Source organism: Siphateles boraxobius, unplaced genomic scaffold (assembly GCF_051911475.1).
Source record: "Siphateles boraxobius isolate OS27281-9 unplaced genomic scaffold, OSU_SipBor_1 368, whole genome shotgun sequence".
NCBI lineage: Eukaryota > Metazoa > Chordata > Actinopteri > Cypriniformes > Leuciscidae > Siphateles > Siphateles boraxobius.
Window position 1 is genome coordinate 40,001 of NW_027508995.1, and position 22,066 is coordinate 62,066.

General features: G+C 35.9%; 1 protein-coding gene across 3 annotated transcripts in view; it reads right to left on the reverse strand.

Moving 5' to 3' along the window:
- Positions 1 to 22,066, reverse strand: part of LOC143702926 (eIF-2-alpha kinase GCN2-like) — an 82,887-nt gene that overhangs the window by 24,876 nt on the left and 35,945 nt on the right. For all 3 annotated transcript variants that reach the window (XM_077196851.1, XM_077196852.1, XM_077196853.1), the window contains 11 exons: positions 18,785 to 19,024; positions 16,218 to 16,293; positions 13,049 to 13,170; positions 12,904 to 12,953; positions 11,976 to 12,144; positions 9,901 to 10,017; positions 6,995 to 7,060; positions 4,304 to 4,477; positions 3,219 to 3,353; positions 2,216 to 2,323; positions 1,540 to 1,668 (listed from right to left, as the gene is read on the reverse strand). In XM_077196851.1, the coding sequence (XP_077052966.1) occupies positions 1,540 to 1,668; positions 2,216 to 2,323; positions 3,219 to 3,353; positions 4,304 to 4,477; positions 6,995 to 7,060; positions 9,901 to 10,017; positions 11,976 to 12,144; positions 12,904 to 12,953; positions 13,049 to 13,170; positions 16,218 to 16,293; positions 18,785 to 19,024 (1,386 nt within the window). The remainder of the gene's footprint in view (positions 1 to 1,539; positions 1,669 to 2,215; positions 2,324 to 3,218; positions 3,354 to 4,303; positions 4,478 to 6,994; positions 7,061 to 9,900; positions 10,018 to 11,975; positions 12,145 to 12,903; positions 12,954 to 13,048; positions 13,171 to 16,217; positions 16,294 to 18,784; positions 19,025 to 22,066) is intronic.

Below are 22,066 nucleotides of genomic sequence, written 5' to 3' on the forward strand. Positions count from 1 at the left end.
AGTTCAACAATATCTAAACCCCAAAAACACTTTCATAAACTCCACCAACAACCAAGAGTCATAAATGTCCAGAAATGTTTCAATTCAATGAATTTGAGATCTAGGTTTAAAAAGCAGTGTGACAGTGAACAGGTTAAACAACTTTATATTACGCATCAGATTTGAGTTCAGCCTTGAGTTTTGACCTCTAAAAGCCACTGGTGTGTTTGTGGACTCTGCTAGAAGATCATGCAACGTCTCACAGCTTTCGGCCACATGTCCTTCATCACCGCGTGTGGAGAGAGATTTGATCTGTGTGTGTTGTTAACTCGAGCACTGGAACATGTGAGAGACGGGAGTGATCATTAGCACTCACACTCATGCAGACTGCACTAATAAACTAAAATCAAGGGCGTTTTTATCTTCAACGTGAACGCACAATATATTCCGTTGTACTAGTGTGTGATTTATTAAATGCATTCTATCAAAATGCATTTATAATGCCGTCAATATTCAAGATAATGGGGTTATCTTTTTCTGTCTGTGTATGTCTTTTATATTTATATAATTTAATGATCATTAATTTTCTCCATATATCAGCATGATTACAAATGTGATATTGATTTTATACAACAGTTTAATAAACAAGTTAATATTAAGTGACTTTTTAGACACAATATTGTCTGTTTTTTCTCTATTTGCGTCTGAGTGACACGGCAGTGTTTCGTTACTGAATTAATTAATCAGTTGAATGAATGATTCAATGACTCTGTCATTAAGATTTAAATGAATCAGTTGAAACTCAATGACTCACTAATTAACAGGGACTTGCTGCCACCTACTGGCGGTTTAATTTCACATTTAAAGTATCTTTTAATTTTTTTAATCCTTTCAAATATCAATATTCAGCGTTTTATGTTTACATTATTTCTGCATGTGTAACATCAGGTTAAACACATTCATGTCCCTCTGAGCTTCATTAAACAGTGTAAAAGCCTCTAAACTTCAGATGCAGCTTCTGTGTTTCATCTTCATTGCAGAGATGAGTTTTGTTGATATTGATTTCATTTGATTGGTAACAGCCCTATTGTGTATCATTGTACTAATTAAATTCATTGATTAAATGTAAGAATTTGACACAAAACCTGATGCATACATTTAATTAGGTTAGAAAAAAGGCAAAAATGCCCATAAAAGGTAGAAATCTATTAAAAATATAGTAAAAGATGATTTCTGTCACTGCTGTGAACTGACAACCACACAGAATATGAAGAATATCAAAAACTTTAGGAGTCTCTGTCAAGGTAGACACAATAAACACACTCAGCAAAATATCATTTAAATACCGTTATTGATAAAATCCCAGATAATCGAGATATTTTGTAAAATGTTTTCACCTCTTTAAGTGTCAAAAATCTCTCCTTGCCCATTTCTGCTGCATCAACACACTGACCGTTCACCAATCATCTACTCAGAACTTGTCATGTGACCAACATTTTTGGCTTCACAGTGAGTGTTTTGGCTCATCAAACATCATGTGAACATCATATGAACACTGACCTGCGAAACATCATAGACGATGTCTGACGAGACTCCAGCCGCCCAGAGTTTCTGAATGACATTAACGGCTCTGCTCATGGAGGACTGACCCACGGGGACCACCAGAACATCACAGGAGCTCACAGGAGGCTGACACACACACACACACACACACACACACACACACACACACACACACACACACACACACACACACACACACACACACACACACACACAAACACACACACACACACACTGTCAAGTCAAGTCAAGTCACCTTCATTTATATAGTGCTTTTAAAGGGCTCGTCGGATGCCCATTTTGCACAAGTTGCTGTGATTCTTTAGGGTCTTCATGTAAAGTTTGTAACATACTTTGGTTAAAATTCCTCAATGATTGTGTAAAACAACCGTTTACCTCCTCAAAAACAGCTCTGTTCACAGCGACCCGTTTCGGTTCATGTCCCTTTAAATGATAATGAGCAACGCCAAAAAAAGTGATGTCACTTTCTTTACAAAGTGACATCAACAAATTACTTGTCTGGCATTAAAAATTCATAATACAGAATTTTTTTTGTCACTTGCGCATATCCATGCAAACCGGAATCATATTGCCAACGTTTATCTGTGCAGAGGTGAAGGGAAGGAGGCCTTCAAAGGGGAGAAGACACACACACACACACACACACACTCACTGGTTCCTCCATATTAGCCACAGCAGAGCAGATCTTATCCAGAGCGACGCTGGCGCCGACCGCTGACGGGACCGGACTCGACACCGTCGGCCCGTGAAACTCCATGATCTGACAATCAGGAAAAACACTTGATCTGAATAATGACACTATTGTCTTCTGTTGAGCTGCTTTACAGAGGAATTACAATTTGATTGAATTTTGCAACATTGACACTGTTATTGAATCGAATCAACATTGAAAATTTGTTACATAATTATTTAATCATGCACTGTTCCTTCGTTGGCCAGAGGAGAACTGGCCCTCCGACTGAGTCTGGTTTCTCCCAAGGTTTTTTTCTCCATTCTGTCACCTGATGGAGTTTTGGTTCCTTGCCACTGTTGCCTTGGCTTTTGGCTTGCTTAGTTGGGGACATTTATTATTCAATAATATTATTGATCTGCCTTACTTAAGGTGGACGTTGACTCAATTTTCTTTTAGAAACAAACTCTGTTATATTATTTTCATGTTATCACTGTGAAGCTGCTTTGATACAATCTGTATTGTAAAAAGCGCTATATAAATAAAGGTGACTTGACTTGACTTGACTTAATTTTGTGACATTGACTGTTATTAAACTGAATTTAATCAACATAAAAAAATGTTTCAGAATTGATGAATTTTGCAACATTAATTAAATAATAATAATGAAATATAATGAAATATAGGGCAAATAAATAAAATATATTGTACTATCATTTTATAGGGAAATATAGGGCAAATAAATAAAATATAAAACAATAATAAAAATAAATATAAAGTAATAAAATAATACTAAAATATAGGAAACTGCATTTAAAAAAATAATACAATATAGGGCAAATAAATAAAATATAAAATAATAATAAAAAATTAACATAAAATAATAAAATAAAAATATATATAGGGGAATAAAGGGCAGAAAAAAAATAGGGACAATTAAGAGATTTAAATGTTGCTCAGTTTTGTGCAGTTGTGCTGGTGTTACCAGATGATCGTAGCGTCCGCCTGCTGCCAAGATATCCGGGACGGTGCGTTTCCGTTTCCTGATGAACGCCACAAACTGGAAAATGACCCCACAGTGATGCTGGACCTTATAGACCAAACCCAGATTCACCACAACCTTCAAAACACACAACACACACATTCAGATGAAGAGGACGACTGATCCAGAAGATGAAGAATATCGGATATTACACAGACAGAGCGTCACACCTGCAGTTTCAAATCAGAATTGAGTAATTTTGCAACGTTGACTGTTATTGAACTGAATTTAATCAACATTAAAAAAATCATAGTTGATGAATTTTGCAACATTGTTATTGAACAAAATGTAATCAACTTTTAAAAAAAAATCATAATTGATGAATTTTGCAACATTGACTGTTATTGAACTAAATTTAATCAACATTTTTTTTAAAAATCATAATTGATGAATTTTGCAACATCGACTGTTTTTGAACTAAATTTAATCAACATAAAAAAAATCACAATTGATGAATTTTGTGACAATGACTTATTGAACTGAATATAATCAACATTTAAAAAATGATTTCATAATTGATGAATTTTGCAACATTCACTGTTATTGAGCTGAATTTAATAAACATTAAAATAATTGTTTTGTAATTGATGAATTTTGCAACATTGACTGTTATTGAGCTGAATTTAATCAACATTACAAAAAAATTATTGATGAATTTTGCAACATTGACTGTTGTTGAACTAAATTTAATCAACATTTTTTTTAAATCATAATTGATGAATTTTGCAACATTGAATGTTATTGAGCTGAATTTAATTAACATTAAAAAAATCATATTGATGAACTTTGCAACATTCACTGTTATTGAACTGAATTTAATAAACATTAAAATAATTGTTTTGTAATTGATGAATTTTGCAACATTGACTGTTATTGAACTGAATATAATCAACATTAAAAAAAATTATTTCATAATTGATGAATTTAGGGACATTGACACTGTTAATATCTGTTACACTGTTAAAGTAATAGAAGGACAGCTGGTCCAGAAGATGAAGAGTATCAGATAACACACAGATCCGTCACACCTGCAGTTTAACAGCCAGTTTCTTGAGGAGGTTGAGGACTTCTTCCAGATCCTTCAGGCCTTGCTTGGCCATCTGAGCCACAGCTGAACTCTTCTGTTTCGTGAGCGAGTTCATGAGAGGAAGAAGTTCCTGCAAGCTTCCCTTCTGCTCGATGAACTTATACAGCGTCTGTAACTGACACACAAACAACCAGTTTTAGTTCTAAATCAGTAAATCACAACCAGTTTTAGTTCTAAATCACTAAATCACAAGCAGTCTGATCGTGAATATATATATTTGAGATAACCGCAATATTAGTGCAGTTTAAATTTAAATTGCCACTGAATTAAGGCGTTTATAGAAACTGGCATCAAATGTGCAATAATGTGACTTTAGTTTAATCAGACTGCATTATATTATATGATACATGAGATATGATTAGGGATGCTGCAGAAAATCTGACCATTTTGGCCGACACCGATAACCGATAATTCTTTATGTTTTAAATCCGATATATTGGCGGATAAATCTAATCCAAATTTCTATATAATTTTGAGAGCCTGATTACAAAAACACAAGCCTCACCATTAAAATCCCCGTCCCAAACACAGAATTATAATGTTCTCATTATAATGTTATGTAGCCGATAGGACAGACTTGCTTGCACTGAACTGGATTTTCCTTTTTAAAGTAATTTCAATCATATTTCAAGCAATTTAAAATCATCATGTTGAACAGTTCGCATTTGAAAAATCTCAGCTGAAGGAAAAAATACATTATTTATCGGCTTTAATATGTTGGCTAATTTTTCTTGTCGAGCCGATAGCGATAACATTACAAATGAACATATTTCGGCCGATACCGATAATGTGAACGATATATTGTGCATCCCTAGATATGATATATTTAAATAATTCCTTATATAATTAAAATGATTAGTAAATTAAATTATTCAATTTTCACACCACTGAAGTAAATCATATGGGCCTATTTTATTACCTTTTTTATTATTATATTATAAACGATTCAAAGTTTCTGCAACTTGCACTGCACTGCAACAGAATTTAATCAATCACAATTATTTGTTAATCGCCAAAATTCATGATTGTGACAGGCCTATATTATATGCATTATACAAGCATTTTTATGCATTAACTATGCCTTGTAATGCACATTTTAATCCATTTTATGATCTCATGAATAATTGCAAACTCAGTTATAATGCTTATCTAATCACAGAACACTCCTATAGAAAGTAGAATGCATTAAAACACATGACAAACAAGCAATTTGAGATGTAACAAGGAGTCTGTGAATATTATAATGCATTTATTTATGAAAAGATATAATGCATTGCAACGAATGATTACTGAATAAAAAAATGTAAGCACAAATCAATTTCAAATATATAGTTGAGATTTAAGAAATTGTTTTTTTCTCCAAAAATAAAGAAAATTATAAGAATGCTTAATAAGTAAAAATGTAAACATTATATTTTGCTTTTGCAGAAAATGGTAATATATTTGAAAGTTTCTTGCTACATTTTGAGCATTTTTAAAACGCTCACGTCACAAGTCATTTCAGTTCTTTTGCGGCTGTGATTAATAGTATTTTTATTAATTAATGAATACATCATTAATGCATTATACATAAAGACTTCAAGTAAACATTCTTTTGCATCTATTGTTGTACTGTATTTAGTAGACTCATTAAAGAGTTAGTTCACCCAAAAATGATAATTCTGTCAGTATTTACTCTCCCTCATGGTGTTCAACCCCGTAAGACCTTCGTTCATCTTCGGGACACGAATTAAGATATTTGTGATTAAATCTGAGAGCTGGATCACTCCTCCATAGGCTTCTAAGGGATTGAAACTTGTTCCCCGAAAAGTTATTAAAGACATCGTTAAAATAGTCCAAGTGACTACAGTGGCTCAATCTTAAGTTTATCAAGCGACGAGAATACTTTTTGTGCGCAAAAACAAACAAAAATAATGACTTTATTTCAACTATTCATTTCCTTCTCTGTGGGCCTCGAGTGAGTTAGCGTAGTGCGATAGCGTAGAGCTACGTCACACGCAGGCTCACTATTGTCTGACGCTGGTCATGTGTGTGATGCGTGTGACGTATAACACAGAAGCTCTACGCTATTACACTAGTGAACTCACTCGAGGCCCACAGAGAAGGAAATGAATAGTTGAAATAAAGTCGTCATTTTTGTTTTTTTGCGCACAAAAAGTATTCTCGTCGCTTGATAAACTTAAGATTGAGCCACTGTAGTCACTTGGACTATTTTAACGATGTCTTTAATAACTTTTCGGGGAACAAGTTTCAATCCCTGAAGAAGCCTATGGAGGAGTGATCCAGCTCTCAGATTTAATCACAAATATCTTAATTTGTGTTCTGAAGATAAACGAAGGTCTTACGGGGTTGAACAGCATGAGGGAGAGTAATTACTGACAGAATTTACATTTTTGGGGGAACTATCCCTTTAAAAGTCAAAAGTTTGGATTAATTATGATTTTTTTTTTAATGTTTTTGAGACTCTACTTTTCACCAACGCTGCATTTATGTGATAAAAAAAATTTGAATAAATATTATTGAAATGTAAATAAGCTGTTTTCTATGTGAATATATATATAGTAATTTATTCCTGTGATCAAAGCTGAATTTTCAGCATCATTGAACCTTCAGAGAGAATCCTGACACTTACGCTGTTGCTGGACAGGGAAAGATTACAGAATTTGGCTTCCACTTCTCGTTTAGTCAGTTTCTCACTCTGTGTGTGAAAGAGAGAGATAGAAATATATTCCGGGTTACATAACAACAAAAGCTCATGTGAACCCAGTGTAAGAGACGCTACACACACACACACACACACACACACACACACACACACACACACACACACACACACACACACACACACACACACACACACACACACACACACACACACACACACACACACACACACACACACACACACACACACACACACCAGGGTATCTGCACACTTTTTAAAGTCAAATTTAAGGCTTTTTAAGACCTGAAGAAATCAAAATTAATACCTTACATTAGGGGTGCGTAATATTGACAAAAATATGTCTCAATATTTTCAAAGTTTTGTTGATGATAATTAGATGATATTTTACTGATTGTGTTTGTGTACTGGTACCATGGCTGGTTTAGGCCTGTTGTTGACAGCTGACTCACAAAGATATTCATATTTTTCATATTCTATGCAGTGCTCAGTTCACAGCAGTGAAAGAAATTAACATTTTTTATTAAAGGACAATATTTGCAACCTTAAATTGTGTTCCAGGGGCATTTTCACCCATATACGGACTTCTTTTTTTTTGTACTTCGAGTTATGCATCACCTGCTATGTCAAATTCTAACATTCAAATTTAATTATATTAAAATAATAACACGATACCACTATTACCAGTTAAATTAAATCATTAAATCAAAATCCATCTTTGCAGTGCAGAGGAGACAAAGACGCATCCGAACTGGCATTAATATATTTACACACCATTTATAATTGGATAAATAAAGCTATGAGATATTAAATTCTTTAAATTTTTTAATTCTTAATTCAATATTTAAATATGAACTGATTTCTAATTGTAACATTTTATTCACAGGGTACTTCAAATGTGAAACTAAACCCGCCAGTAGGCAGCGGCAAGTCTCAGGGAGTCATTCATTCAACCGATTTGTTCAAACGGCTGATTCTTTCAGGAAGTGCAAGTGATTGTTTATTGAATCGTTAAAATTATTCGCTCAAAACGCGGATTTCAGTCAAGAAATCATCGCTGTATTTTGCATTGAGACTCTGCTACGGTTTCATTTTGAAATTCTCGTCAGCAAAATAATGGGAAAACAAACAATATTGTTTATAAAATGTAACTCACCAATGTTCATTTAACTGTTATATAAAATAAATATCATATTTGCTATTGTGCAATGGAAAACAGCCTTCTTGCTGATGTAATATTGTATGATAACAATATGATATATAAAATACAAAAACTGACACATCGCGCAGTGAAAGCAAGCATGAGAGACAATGCGATGTCAGCTCGCAGTGCGCCCTCGTACATAGTTAAAGTAAAACAATGATTACAATATAATAATAGATAACACACATCGCACACCACTACACACATAAAGAATGAACTTACAAATGAACTGAAAGTAACCAGCTTTCTTCTCCTCTGCTGCTGTTTCGCGTGCAGGAGACAGACGTAGGCTAATGCTGGCGCGAATGTGACGCGAAATGTCAAGTGAACGAGCAAATCCACAAAGAACGAATAATAAATAAAAAAGTACGCTAATTAGATAGTTTTAATTTGGAAAACATTTAGATATGTCTAAGTCAGATTGCCATCGAAAATTTAAGACCTTTCATAAATAAAATTAAGACTTTTTACGGCCTTACATTTTTAAAATCTAATTTAAGACTTTTTAAGGACCCGCGGACACCCTGACACACACACACACACACACACGCACACCACATCATCGTAAAAGAGCAGTAACACACACTTCATCATTTCTGTTCACTCCACTTATTTTCAATGAGTTCTGCATTAAAAACATGATTATTCTGTTTCTTCAACTCAGTTTCATGCATATATTTCCACAGGTGTTTTCTGCTTCGTTTACAGTTTCCCATTAATTACTTAAACTTTGAGCGAACGAGAAGAGTTTGTAAACCTACTTCCACAGAAACTGCAGTTTTTCCACCAAAATAAAAGCAAAAGGTTTTAACGCTTGCAAGTGAAGAAATTAAGACATTGTAATTCTACTACTAGATGTAATTGTAAAATTTACTTTATCATCTGAAACATGCTAAAGTTTATTCCAAAGCCAATTCTATACGTCTAACATGCAAAACATCTGAATTCGTGGTGATTGAAATAGAAACATGAGATCAAGATTATTAGTTTCGCCTTAGTTTGCGAATAGAATTAATGTTAATAATGAACGGCACTATAATTTATGTTTTATACTTATATTTCTGACTTTGTTCTGAATACCGTTAAATTTAAAGGATTTGTTATAAAGCATGTTTATAATATTTTTAAATGTTTTGTTTTAATTACCTGTCTTTACAGTATTTTTGAAAGTAATAATTGAATGAGACTTATACACTTATACATTCCCTTAGCAATGCAATGCTTTTCACTTATTTTCCAGAAAATATGTTACTTATCATTCATATTTTTTGTTTATTTTCCATTGCAGTTGCATTACAATAGTAATATACATTACTGCCTTCGGGATTATAATTAGTTATAATAATTTATTGCTATTATTATGACATATTTAAAATGTTTGGGTTTATCACTTTCACTACTAGAAAAAGGTTTGAGTCCACTTTAAAGTCCAGGAACAAGTTCATTAATAGACTTTTTTTACTCTGATCACTTTGCTCTTTGAACTTTAACCCAGAGCCCCATGGGAAACTACACATACAGAGACACATCTCACTGCTGTGTGTGTGTGTGTGTGTGTGTGTGTGTGTGTGTGTGTGTGTGTGTGTGTGTGTGTGTGTGTGTGTGTGTGTGTGTGTGTGTGTGTGTGTGTGTGTGTGTGGGTTTTGCTCACCATGGAATCACACAGTATGTTGGAGGCCTGAGTGAGTTTATCTTCTGGAACGCCACTGTGAAGCAGAATGGCCTTCAGGAGACTCGTGTGGTTCAGGTGGACGGTGTAGTTTCTGTCCTAAAACCAGACACAGTTTATTAAACACACCCGTATAGACATGAGACATATATTATATAGACATGAGACATTATATAGACATGAGACATTATATAGACATGAGACATATATTAAACACTATAAACTGCACAGATGTAGTCAGAACATTCAGAACCACATTCTCGCTTAATTTAACTTGTATACAAAATAGATAATAATAAGTATATAATATATAGTAACAACACAGGCCTGCATTTTAAAAAAACTAATTCTGCTAATCTGCAAAAAAATATATAACCTAATTAAATTGATCGAAGATGTCGATAAAAAAATTCGATCCAGATGTGTGTGTGTGTGTTTGAATATATGTGTATATATGTATATTATGCCCTTACTTGAGTGGTCTTGTGTACCTGTAGATGAACTGTTACTGTACCTGTAGATGAACTGTTACTGTACCTGTAGATGAACTGTTACTGTACCTGTAGATGAACTCTGTTACTGTACCTGTAGATGAACTCTGTTACTGTACCTGTAGATGAACTGTTACTGTACCTGTAGATGAACTCTGTTACTGTACCTGTAGATGAACTGTTACTGTACCTGTAGATGAACTGTTACTGTACATGTAGATGAACTCTGTTACTGTACCTGTAGATGAACTGTTACTGTAACCTGTAGATGAACTGTTACTGTAACCTGTAGATGAACTGTTACTGTACCTGTAGATGAACTCTGTTACTGTAACCTGTAGATGAACTGTTACTGTACCTGTAGATGAACTGTTACTGTACCTGTAGATGAACTGTTACTGTACCTGTAGATGAACTCTGTTACTGTACCTGTAGATGAACTCTGTTACTGTACCTGTAGATGAAGTGTTACTGTACCTGTAGATGAACTCTGTTACTGTACCTGTAGATGAACTGTTACTGTACCTGTAGATGAACTGTTACTGTACATGTAGATGAACTCTGTTACTGTACCTGTAGATGAACTGTTACTGTAACCTGTAGATGAACTGTTACTGTACCTGTAGATGAACTGTTACTGTACATGTAGATGAACTCTGTTACTGTACCTGTAGATGAACTGTTACTGTAACCTGTAGATGAATTGTTACTGTACCTGTAGATGAATTGTTACTGTACCTGTAGATGAACTGTTACTGTACCTGTAGATGAACTGTTACTGTACATGTAGATGAACTCTGTTACTGTACCTGTAGATGAACTGTTACTGTAACCTGTAGATGAATTGTTACTGTACCTGTAGATGAATTGTTACTGTACCTGTAGATGAACTCTGTTACTGTACCTGTAGATGAACTCTGTAACTGTACCTGTAGATGAATTCTGTTACTGTACCTGTAGATTAACTCTGTAACTGTACCTGTAGATGAATTCTGTTACTGTAACCTGTAGATGAACTCTGTAACTGTACTTGTAGATTAACTCTGTTACTGTACCTGTAGATGAATTCTGTTACTGTAACCTGTAGACGAACTCTGTTACTGTACTTGTAGATGAACTCTGTTACTGTACCTGTAGATGAACTGTTACTGTAACCTGTAGATGAATTCTGTTACTGTAACCTGTAGATGAACTCTGTTACTGTAACCTGTAGATGAATTCTGTTACTGTAACCTGTAGATGAACTCTGTTACTGTAACATGTAGATGAACTCTGTTACTTTAACCTGTAGATGAACTCTGATACTGTAACCTGTAGATGAACTCTGTTACTGTAACCTGTAGATGAACTCTGTTACTGTAACCTGTAGATGAACTATGTTACTGTAACCTGTAGATCAACTGTTACTGTAACCTGTAGATGAACTCTGTTACTGTAACCTGTAGATGAACTCTGTTACTGTAACCTGTAGATGAACTCTGTTACTGTAACCTGTAGATGAACTATGTTACTGTAACCTGTAGAGGACCTCTGTTACTGTAATCTGTAGATGAACTGTTACTGTACCTGTAGCGCGCTGAACTCCTGTATGACCTCAGAGACGGTGTAAATGGCCTCGGCGTCCGGCATCAGACTGGTGCTGATGGGAATGATGATGTCGAACGCACACTCCAGCAGTTCTCTGGGATGAGCTCGATCCAGCTTCCTCGGCCGGTACACACGCTCAATACTGTACCTGCACACACACACACACACCACATTTACTGTACTAATAACTACAGCTGATCAATGGTTTGCTCATGTCTCTCCTGTTCACCAAGGCTGCATTTACTTGATCGAAAATACATCATTTTTATTATATTTTTACAATGTAAATAGCTGTTTTCTATCTGAATATATGATTTCTATATGATTTGATGCTCAAGAAACATTTGTCATTATTATCAGTGTTGAAAACAGTCATATTTTTGTGGAAATATTATTATTTGTCAGGTTTTTTGATAAATAGAAAGTCCAAAAGAACAGAATTTATTTGAAATATAAATCTTTTGTAACATTATAAATGTCTTTACTGCCACTTTTGATCAATTTAATGCTTCCTTGATGAATAAAAGTATTAATTTCAATTTTTTTTAAAAGACCTGACTTACTCTAAACTTTTAAATGTTAATATATCATAAAACAAATCATCATATTAATGTGACACTGAAGGCTAGAGTAATGATGCTAAAAATTCAGCTTTGATCACAGGAATAAATTACAGTTTACTATATATTCACATAGAAAACAGCTGATTTACTTTGGAATAATATTTCACTGTTTTTACTGCATTTAGTTAATAAATGCAGCCTTGATGAGCAGAAGTGACTCAAAAACAAACAAAAAATCATAACTAACAGACTTTTAATGAGTCTACTACATGCTATATACAACAATAGATCAAAAATATCGTAAGTGTGAATTTCAAGACAATAATTAACGAAACACAAAGTACCTTTTGAGATTTGTAATGTTGTTTCTGGCCACAAATCTGGCAAACGCCAGCTGATGAGAGAAAAAGAGAGAGAGAAGCTTTAAAAACTTGATTCAGATCATTTTTCTGCATATTAATGCGAGTGTTATTGATTGCTGATGCTCACTCTCAGATCATACGGCAGAGACACCAGCATGCCACTGTGATCCATGAAACACGCCGTCTCACAGCCTTCATACAGACGCCTGTTCCTGGGCAAGAGCAGCGGCGTCTGGAGGCGAACCGCACCTGACAGACGCACAGCATCAACAATCACATTCACATATAGTCTTTTAGCAGACGCCTTTGTCCAAAGCGACTTACAAATGAGCACTAAAGCAAGCGAGTCATCGTGAAGAGGCAAAAACAACGCAAGAAGCGCAACAACATGAACATTTTAGCTCATTCAGAATGTGCGTTTCAATAAACCAGTTCAAAAGACTCACCAAATGATTTATTTGATTCACTGATCAATAGTGCTCACAGAAGTCCATACTTTGTAGTGTAGTTGCAAACTACATTTGCAAAATGTTACCAGTGTACCAAAATGGTTCAGTTCAGCAAATTGGATCATTCAGAAAGATAATTTCAACGAACACGTTCAAACAAGTCATCAAATTATTCATTTGATTCATTGGTCAATAGTGTTCTGGGAAGTCCATACTTTGTAGATTAGTAGCCAGCTAATTTTGAAAAAAATAACAGTGTTTTTAATTAACTAACATCATGATTCAGTTTCAGCAAATTGAATCATTCAGTAAAAAGAATCACAGAATCATTTGATTCTCTTAATAGTTTCCATACTTTGTAGTGTAATATCCAACTACTTTTGCAAAATGTTACCAGAGTTGTTGATTGAATGACTAACATGATTCTGTTTAGGAAACTGGATCATTTAGAAAGCAAAAAAAATTTATTCAGAAATCCATTTGATTCAGTAGAGTTTCATGTCTTTTACAACATTTTCAGCCAAATATTTCGTTTAAAAACTACCGTTTATCTTTAAGTTTTTTTGTTTTATTTGGTGTAAATGTGTTTAGGGTTGACGCTGTCAAATGAAATGAGATCCACACCGTTTCTGTCGCAGAATAATTTCTTTAAAGTATGTACTGTGTCTTTAAATAAGATCAAAGCAGTTTCTTGCAGTTCAGCATTTCTTTAGCAAAAGTTTCACTACTTTAAATGAAGAGTATCTGGGAAAGTTTTAGTTTCAAAGTCTCTTCAGTCCTGATGTTTACAGACATATATTGTTACGCAATCACCAAAACAAACAAGCATAAAACAAAATATGCCGTTTGTATTAACAGGATATTAGAAAACATATCTTTACTTCCCTTCAGCGCCACAATATACCAACTTTATAATTCAGCATGAACACAAACAATACCAGACATGTTTTCCTCTGATATTTATTGAGCTCATAAACGCAGCATTTCATCCTTTGACCCTCATATGTGCTGCATTTACAGACAATAAACACACAACACCTTCGGCGGACACACAACCACACTAATCCTACACACAACACTCCTAATAAAAGAGTTATGAGCACGTTTCACTGCCACTGGAGCAGAAGTAAACGTCTGCACTTTACATCAGGTTTATTCAGATTAAAGAGCGAGAATAACTTATTCTGGTTTAGGACAGCAGTAAAACACCAGAGGCTGTGTGTTACTGTGATTTTACTATCAGAGAACGCCTGTCATGATCATGAATTCTGAGCTGACATTTAAAGGGGTGGTAAAGTATGATTTCACTTTTCTAACTTTAGTTAGTGTATAATGTTGCTGTTTGAGCATAAACAACATCTGCAAAGTTACAACGCTCAAAGTTCAAAGCAAAGGGAGATATTTGCTTTTAAAGAAAAGGACTACAACAAACGGCTGGTTGGGACTACACAATATTCCTCCCGGGTTAGTGACATCAGCAACCCTAAAATGTACATAAGCCCCGCCCCCGGAACACGCAGTCCATGTTGAGAAGAGGAAAAGTTGTTGTATAAGAGTGTATTTGTGAGTCAGCTCAAACTTTAGCATCATTTTCACATGCAATAGTGTCACTCTGTGTGCATCTCACAATAGTTCCTATACGAGCGATTTATAGATCGTCATGACAGAATATGCTAATTAAAGATAGTTAACTCCACATCAGCAACATAAATTCGTCAACTGGCCATTCAGAGACGATCTGTTGCATTCTACATGTTGTCACTTCTTCTTGAGTCTCTCCATCTTTGTCTGACTCCTTTTTAACATTAAAGGCAGAACAGTTTCTGTCATTTTAGTGTGTCTGCGTGAGGTAATCGCAACACAAGCTCTTGAAACTCCGCCCTCTGAGGCAGCTCATTTGCATTTAAAGGGCCAGGCACAAAACGGTGCGTTTTTGCAAACCATCAAAAAGTGACAAATTTAACATGCTATATAAAAATATCTGTGGAGTATTTTGTGCTAAAACTTCACACACACACTCTGAAGACATCCGAGATTTATTTTACATCTTGTGAAAATGCCATTTTACAACCCCTTTAACTATGGATAATTTTGTTTTGTTTGACTGTTTTCTGTCGATAATATATATATATGTATGTATGTATGTATGTGAGATACATTTTAATGCTGTGTTAATTAATATTTATACAATTAATTTATTATAATATAATAGGCCCATATGATTCACGTTTTAATGCTTTGAAAATTAATATTTATACAATTAATTAAATATAAAACAAAAACATAATATTATAGAAATGAAATAGGCACATATGATTTATATTTTAATCCTGTGAAAATTAATAATATTTATACAATTAATTATAATATAATATAATATAATATAATAGGCCTGTATAATTTAAATTTTAATGCTGTGAAAAGTAATCATATGAATATCATTAATTTAAATATAATATAATAATACAAATGGTAATAAAAATACTCCCATATGATGTGGGTTTTTAATTCTGTGAAAATTAATATTTATACCATTGATTTTATATAAAATAAAATATATAATATAATAATGCAGTTGGATTAAATGCACAAAGCCTAGTTGAGAGTTCATCTAATTACATTTTAGAGCGAGAATAATCCACTTTATAACAAAACATAAAGTTTATTTATAACAAAGTTTTATTGCTTTATGTTTTCCAGCATCCCACTTTTCTGTAAAATCCTTCTTCATGCTCCAGGTGGATCTGTGTGTGTGTGTGTGTGTGTGTGTGTGTGTGTGTGTGTGTGTGTGTGTGTGTGTGTGTGTGTGTGTGTGTGTGTGTGTGTGTGTGTGTGTGTGTCACTGACCGTGCCGTCTGAAGATCCGGGTGACCGTCTCGTACACGTATTGCTGGAGTTTAGCAGTGCTGAAATGAAAGCTGCCCTGCACACAAACACCAGCAGTTAGTTAGGAAGCACACACACACACACACACACACACACACACCAGCAGTTAGTTAGGAAGCACACACACACACACACACACACACACACACACACACACACACACACCAGCAGTTAGTTAGGAAGCGCACACACACACACACACCAGCGGTTAGTTAGGAAGCACACACAAACACACACACACACACACACACACCAGCGGTTAGTTAGGAAGCACACACAAACACACACACACACACACACACACACACACAAACACAAGCAGTTAGTTAGGAAGCACACACACACACACACACACAAACACCAGCAGCTAGTTAGGAAGCACACACACACACACACACCAGCAGTTAGTTAGGAAGCACACACACACACACACACCAGCAGTTAGTTAGGAAGCACACACACACACACACCAGCAGTTAGTTAGGAAGCACACACACACACACCAGCAGTTAGTTAGGAAGCACACACACACACACACACACACACACACACACACCAGCAGTTAGTTAGGAAGCGCGCACACACACACACACACACACACACACACACACACACACACACACACACACACACACACACACACACACACACACACACACACAGACACACACACACACACACACACACACACACTGCCCCTATCCCTAAACCTACCCATCACACACACACACACACACACACACACACACACACACACACACACACAAACACACACACACACACACACACACACACACACACACTGCCCCTATCCCTAAACCTACCCATCACACACACACACACACACACACACACACACACACACACACACACACACACACACACACTGCCCCTATCCCTAAACCTACCCATCACACACACACACACACACACACACACACACACACACACACACACACACACCAGCAGTTAGTTAGGAAGCACACACACACACACACACCAGCAGTTAGTTAGGAAGCACACACACACACACACACAGACAGGATGATCACACAGACATGGACAGATAAATAAAAGCACAGCGCCCCCTGCTGGTGTGGACAGACTCGTGCATCTACAACATGACTGGCTTTAATAGATTATTCAGAGTTTATGGCTGGTAGAGATGATTTGTATTACTGAAATTAACATTAAGATAAATAAATGTTTTAGAAGTGTTCTTCATTGTTAGTTTGTTTCGGCAGTGACTTTATTCTAAAGAAATAAATGTTTGTCTTCATAATCATTCATCAAAATTTGCTCTAAAATGACTTTTCATTTCCACTGACATCATCCAAACCACAGCACACAGATCAGCGCTTTTAACATTCAAAACATTCAAGGATTCAAGGCTTTTAACAATCTTTAAAAGACCAAATAGAATTAATTCCATATGGACAGGCAGAGTTACTCTACAGTAACAACCAAACCACAAAATAACTATTTAAACAACTTTACAGTTCAAATAATACAGGTTTTTACAAAAACAAAAAGTTTTATAAAATGTTAAACCTTACATTTCAGCCTTTAAACCAATTTTTTTTAAGAAAAGGGATGAGTCAAAATTATAAATTATTATATTATATATTAATGCGTTATATATATATATATACATACACTACCGTTCAAAAGTTTGGGGTCAATAAGATTTTTTTTTTTTTAAAGAAATTAATACTTTTCTTCAGAAAGGAATCATTAAATTGATCAAAAGTGACAGTAAAGACATTTATAATAATGCAAAATATTTATTTTTTAATTAAATGCTTTTCTCTTAAACTTTCAAAGAATTCTGAAAAAAAATGATTCACGATTTGCACAAAAAATATGAAGCAGCAAAACTGTTTTCAAAACTGATAATAATCATAAATGTTTCTCGAGCATCAAATCATCATATTATAGTGATTTCTGAAGGATCATGTGACACTGAAGACTGGCGTAATGATTGATTTGATCACAGGAATAAATTACACTTTACTATATATCCACATAGAAAACAGCTGATTTACATTATAATAATATTTCACAATATTACTGGGTTTGTTTTGTATTTTTAATAAAATAAATACAGCCTTGATGAGCAGAAGAGACTACTTTTAAAAACATTAAAAATCTTACCGACCCAAACTTTTGAACAGCAGTGTGTGTGTTTTCAAGTACGGTAATTCAATTAATGAATTAATTAATCTAAGTACATGCAAATTTAAGTACATGTTTTCCATTCGCACATCAAATCTGTCTGGGAAATTACCATTTCAAGTCATAATTGTGTTGAATGAGAGAAGCATCAAATAGAATTTATTATAATTATAATGTTATGGTCAGTGTAACGGCTTCATCACGTCCTCCATAATCTCAAGACTTTCTAATGTCATTTAAGACGTTTAATGGGCTTAAATTTGATAAAACTGAAGTGAAGACTTTTCCAGGACGCTGCAATATGAAAGTACGGATCACAGGTATAGATCTGCACGTGTGTGGTCAGTGTTCACCTTGTGTATGTCGATGTCGTAGGTGAAGTCCATGACGGGGGAGATGTTCTGGGAGAAGAGCTGGGTCACCATGGTCCGGTAGGCTTTCCCGCTGACGTTGGCCATGGTGTGCTGGAGCACCTCGTGGAGCTCGGACTCCTCCATCTGAGGCGGAGGGAGAAGATCGCTCTTCAGGAGCTCCAGCGCCGTGGGCCGCAGCGCCGGGTCGTGCATCAACAGCCACACGATCACCTTGGTACACTGGGTCACATGACCACGGATTTGGTTTGGGAACCGAACTCACTTCTTTTAACGGCACCGACCGAATTATGTCGGTACTAACGAAAATTTATTCACATTAAATCAATATGTGGCAAATTTCGATACTTGAGAACACATCTGTACGCTAAAGACGATGATGCGCAGGGCAACTTTATATATTTTTTTATATATATATATATAAAAAAATATATATACAAATATATAAAAGTTGCCCTGTGCATCATCGCCTTTAGCGCACAAAAAAAAAAAAAAAAATATATATTTATTGAAGGAAGAACAGAGTGACGTATCATATACAGAAAGAGTTAACGATGCTCCTTGTTTTTACAATTTTCCCCCTTTCCCACAACCCACCACTGAACAGAGAAATAAATAAATAAATAAATAAATAAAACGGGAAAAAAATTTCTAACAAAAGGAAACTCAAATCTCGAAGTTCTTATAGCACAGGGGAACATTTTGAGCAAATCTTGCCGAGCGATTGTTCCTTAGAAATGTATTGCCCATTTTCAATGGAAAAGTGCCGAAGCAACAACAAGAGAAAGAAAATAAATGTTGCCCAGTGTATCATCACCTTAAGACTATTTAAATACAAATCATGCATGTTCTGCGAGACTCTGTGTGAATGAGTGGCGCCGATGTGCGGTTTTATTTATTGAACACACACACACACACACACACACACACACACACACACACACACACACACACACACACACACACACACACACACACACACACACACACACACACACACACACACACACACAGGGCTACACACAAACACAGGGCTACACACACACACACACACACAGAGGTGCACACAAACACACACACACACACACACACACACACACACAGGTCTACACACAAACACAGGGCTACACACACACACACACACACACACACACACACACACACACACACACACACAGGGCTACACACACAAATGCGCACACACAGAGGTACACACACACACACACACACACACACACAGGGATACACACACACACACACACACACAGAGGTACACACACACACAGGGCTACACACACACACACACACACACACACAGAGGTACACACACATACACACACACAGGGCTACACACACACACACACACACACACACAGAGGTACACACACATACACACACACAGGGCTACACACACACACACACACACACACACACACACACAGGGCTACACACACACACACACACACACACACACACACACACACAGAGGTACACACACACAGAGGTACACACAAACACACAGGGCTAAACACATACACACATACACACATACACACACACACACACACACACACACACACACACACACACACAGAGGTACACACAAACACACAGGGCTAAACACATACACACATACACACATACACACACACACACACACACACACACACACGCGTACACACATACACACACACACACAGGGCTACACACACACACACACAGGGCTACACACACACACACACACGTCTCTGTAGGCTATAAGAGAAATGAATGCATGAAGTTCATCTCCAGTCGCTTTACGAGCATTTACAGTTTCATTTGAGAAAAACTATCATAATATTCATAAACGCACACAAACTTCACACTCACCCGCTCAGTTGTGATATGAGTTTGGTTTAACTTAACTAGTATATTACTGTTGTACAAAATGTATATTTGTCTTAATGTAATAATAATACTAACAATAATAATACTAAATAATTGTAAAAAAAGTTTTTTAAAGGAATAATCCAAATTGTTTTAATTTGAACACTATAAAGCTCAGTTGTGCAGCACGTTGTGCGACAAAACTTTGTTTAATTTCATAGGATTAAATGATAAATTGAATGAATGTTTTAGGTCTTCAACACGGAATTTGTGGAAAACAAAACATTTCATAGAAATTAAATTTAGAAAAATATATATTAAAATGGTTGTTTTAATGAATTCAAATAAATTAAGTAGCTAGTACCCTACTATTTACGGGTAAATATTACAGAATATAAGCATCACAGACGGCAGACAGCGACCGAGTCAGCTCTGGAATAAATGCAGTTTCTTTACTGTGCGTTCACACCGGACGCGAATAGCGCGTCAAATTCGCGTCTACCGCGTCTAGTTTGACGCTTGACCACATTGTGTACATTCGCGTGTGAAGAGTGAAACTGACGTGCGTAAAAACAAAAGTCTGAAGCGAAATTTACGCGCGCCATGCGCGTCAGAATCGAAACCCGATGGCGGCCATCTTTTTTTATGTTGATCGAGCATTCACTGAGAGAGGCACCGCTCTGTATTTGCTCTGGAGAGCAGAACGGCGGCGTAGGGGTAATCGTCACCGTATTTGTGTCCACCTGACCCTTCGAAGGCGAACCCAGTGTGGCGGGTTTCACCATTGGCTCGCTCCAGGAGCTGCGCCTGGATGACTGTGGCTTTCAGCGGTACTTCCGCCTGTCCCGCGCCCAGCTTGATGACCTGTTGTCCCGCATCGGAGCGAGGATCACCCTCGCCCTCATCCACCTAATCTGTCATTTATTTTTGTTTTGATGATAAATGGAGCCAGCCTCCAAAAGTGATTAATCTGTCCTGTGATTTTTCTCTCTCTCTCTCACACAACACTGTCCAGACACGAACTTATGCAGTATGTTGGTTGTCTTTACATTATAATAATATTTCATATATCTAGATATGGAATAAATAGCATTCAATACAAAATGAATGTCTCATATATTGAAATCAAGTTTTATGTGATAAAATATTTGCTTTGTTGTGCATTAGAACCAGTCATATTACAAAATAATTTATTGAAGCATCCAGATACTTATCCACCTGACAGCAGCATGCAGCTAGGCTCCTGATTGGTTAACGCGGCGCGAATTGACGCAGAAGTTCAGATTTTTCAACTCTGGCGGCAGACGCGAATGATTTAGTTAGAAATAGCACTAACTAAATCATTCGCGCATAACGCGCTTAACACGCCATGCGCGAACTTGACGCGCGAATGAGGCG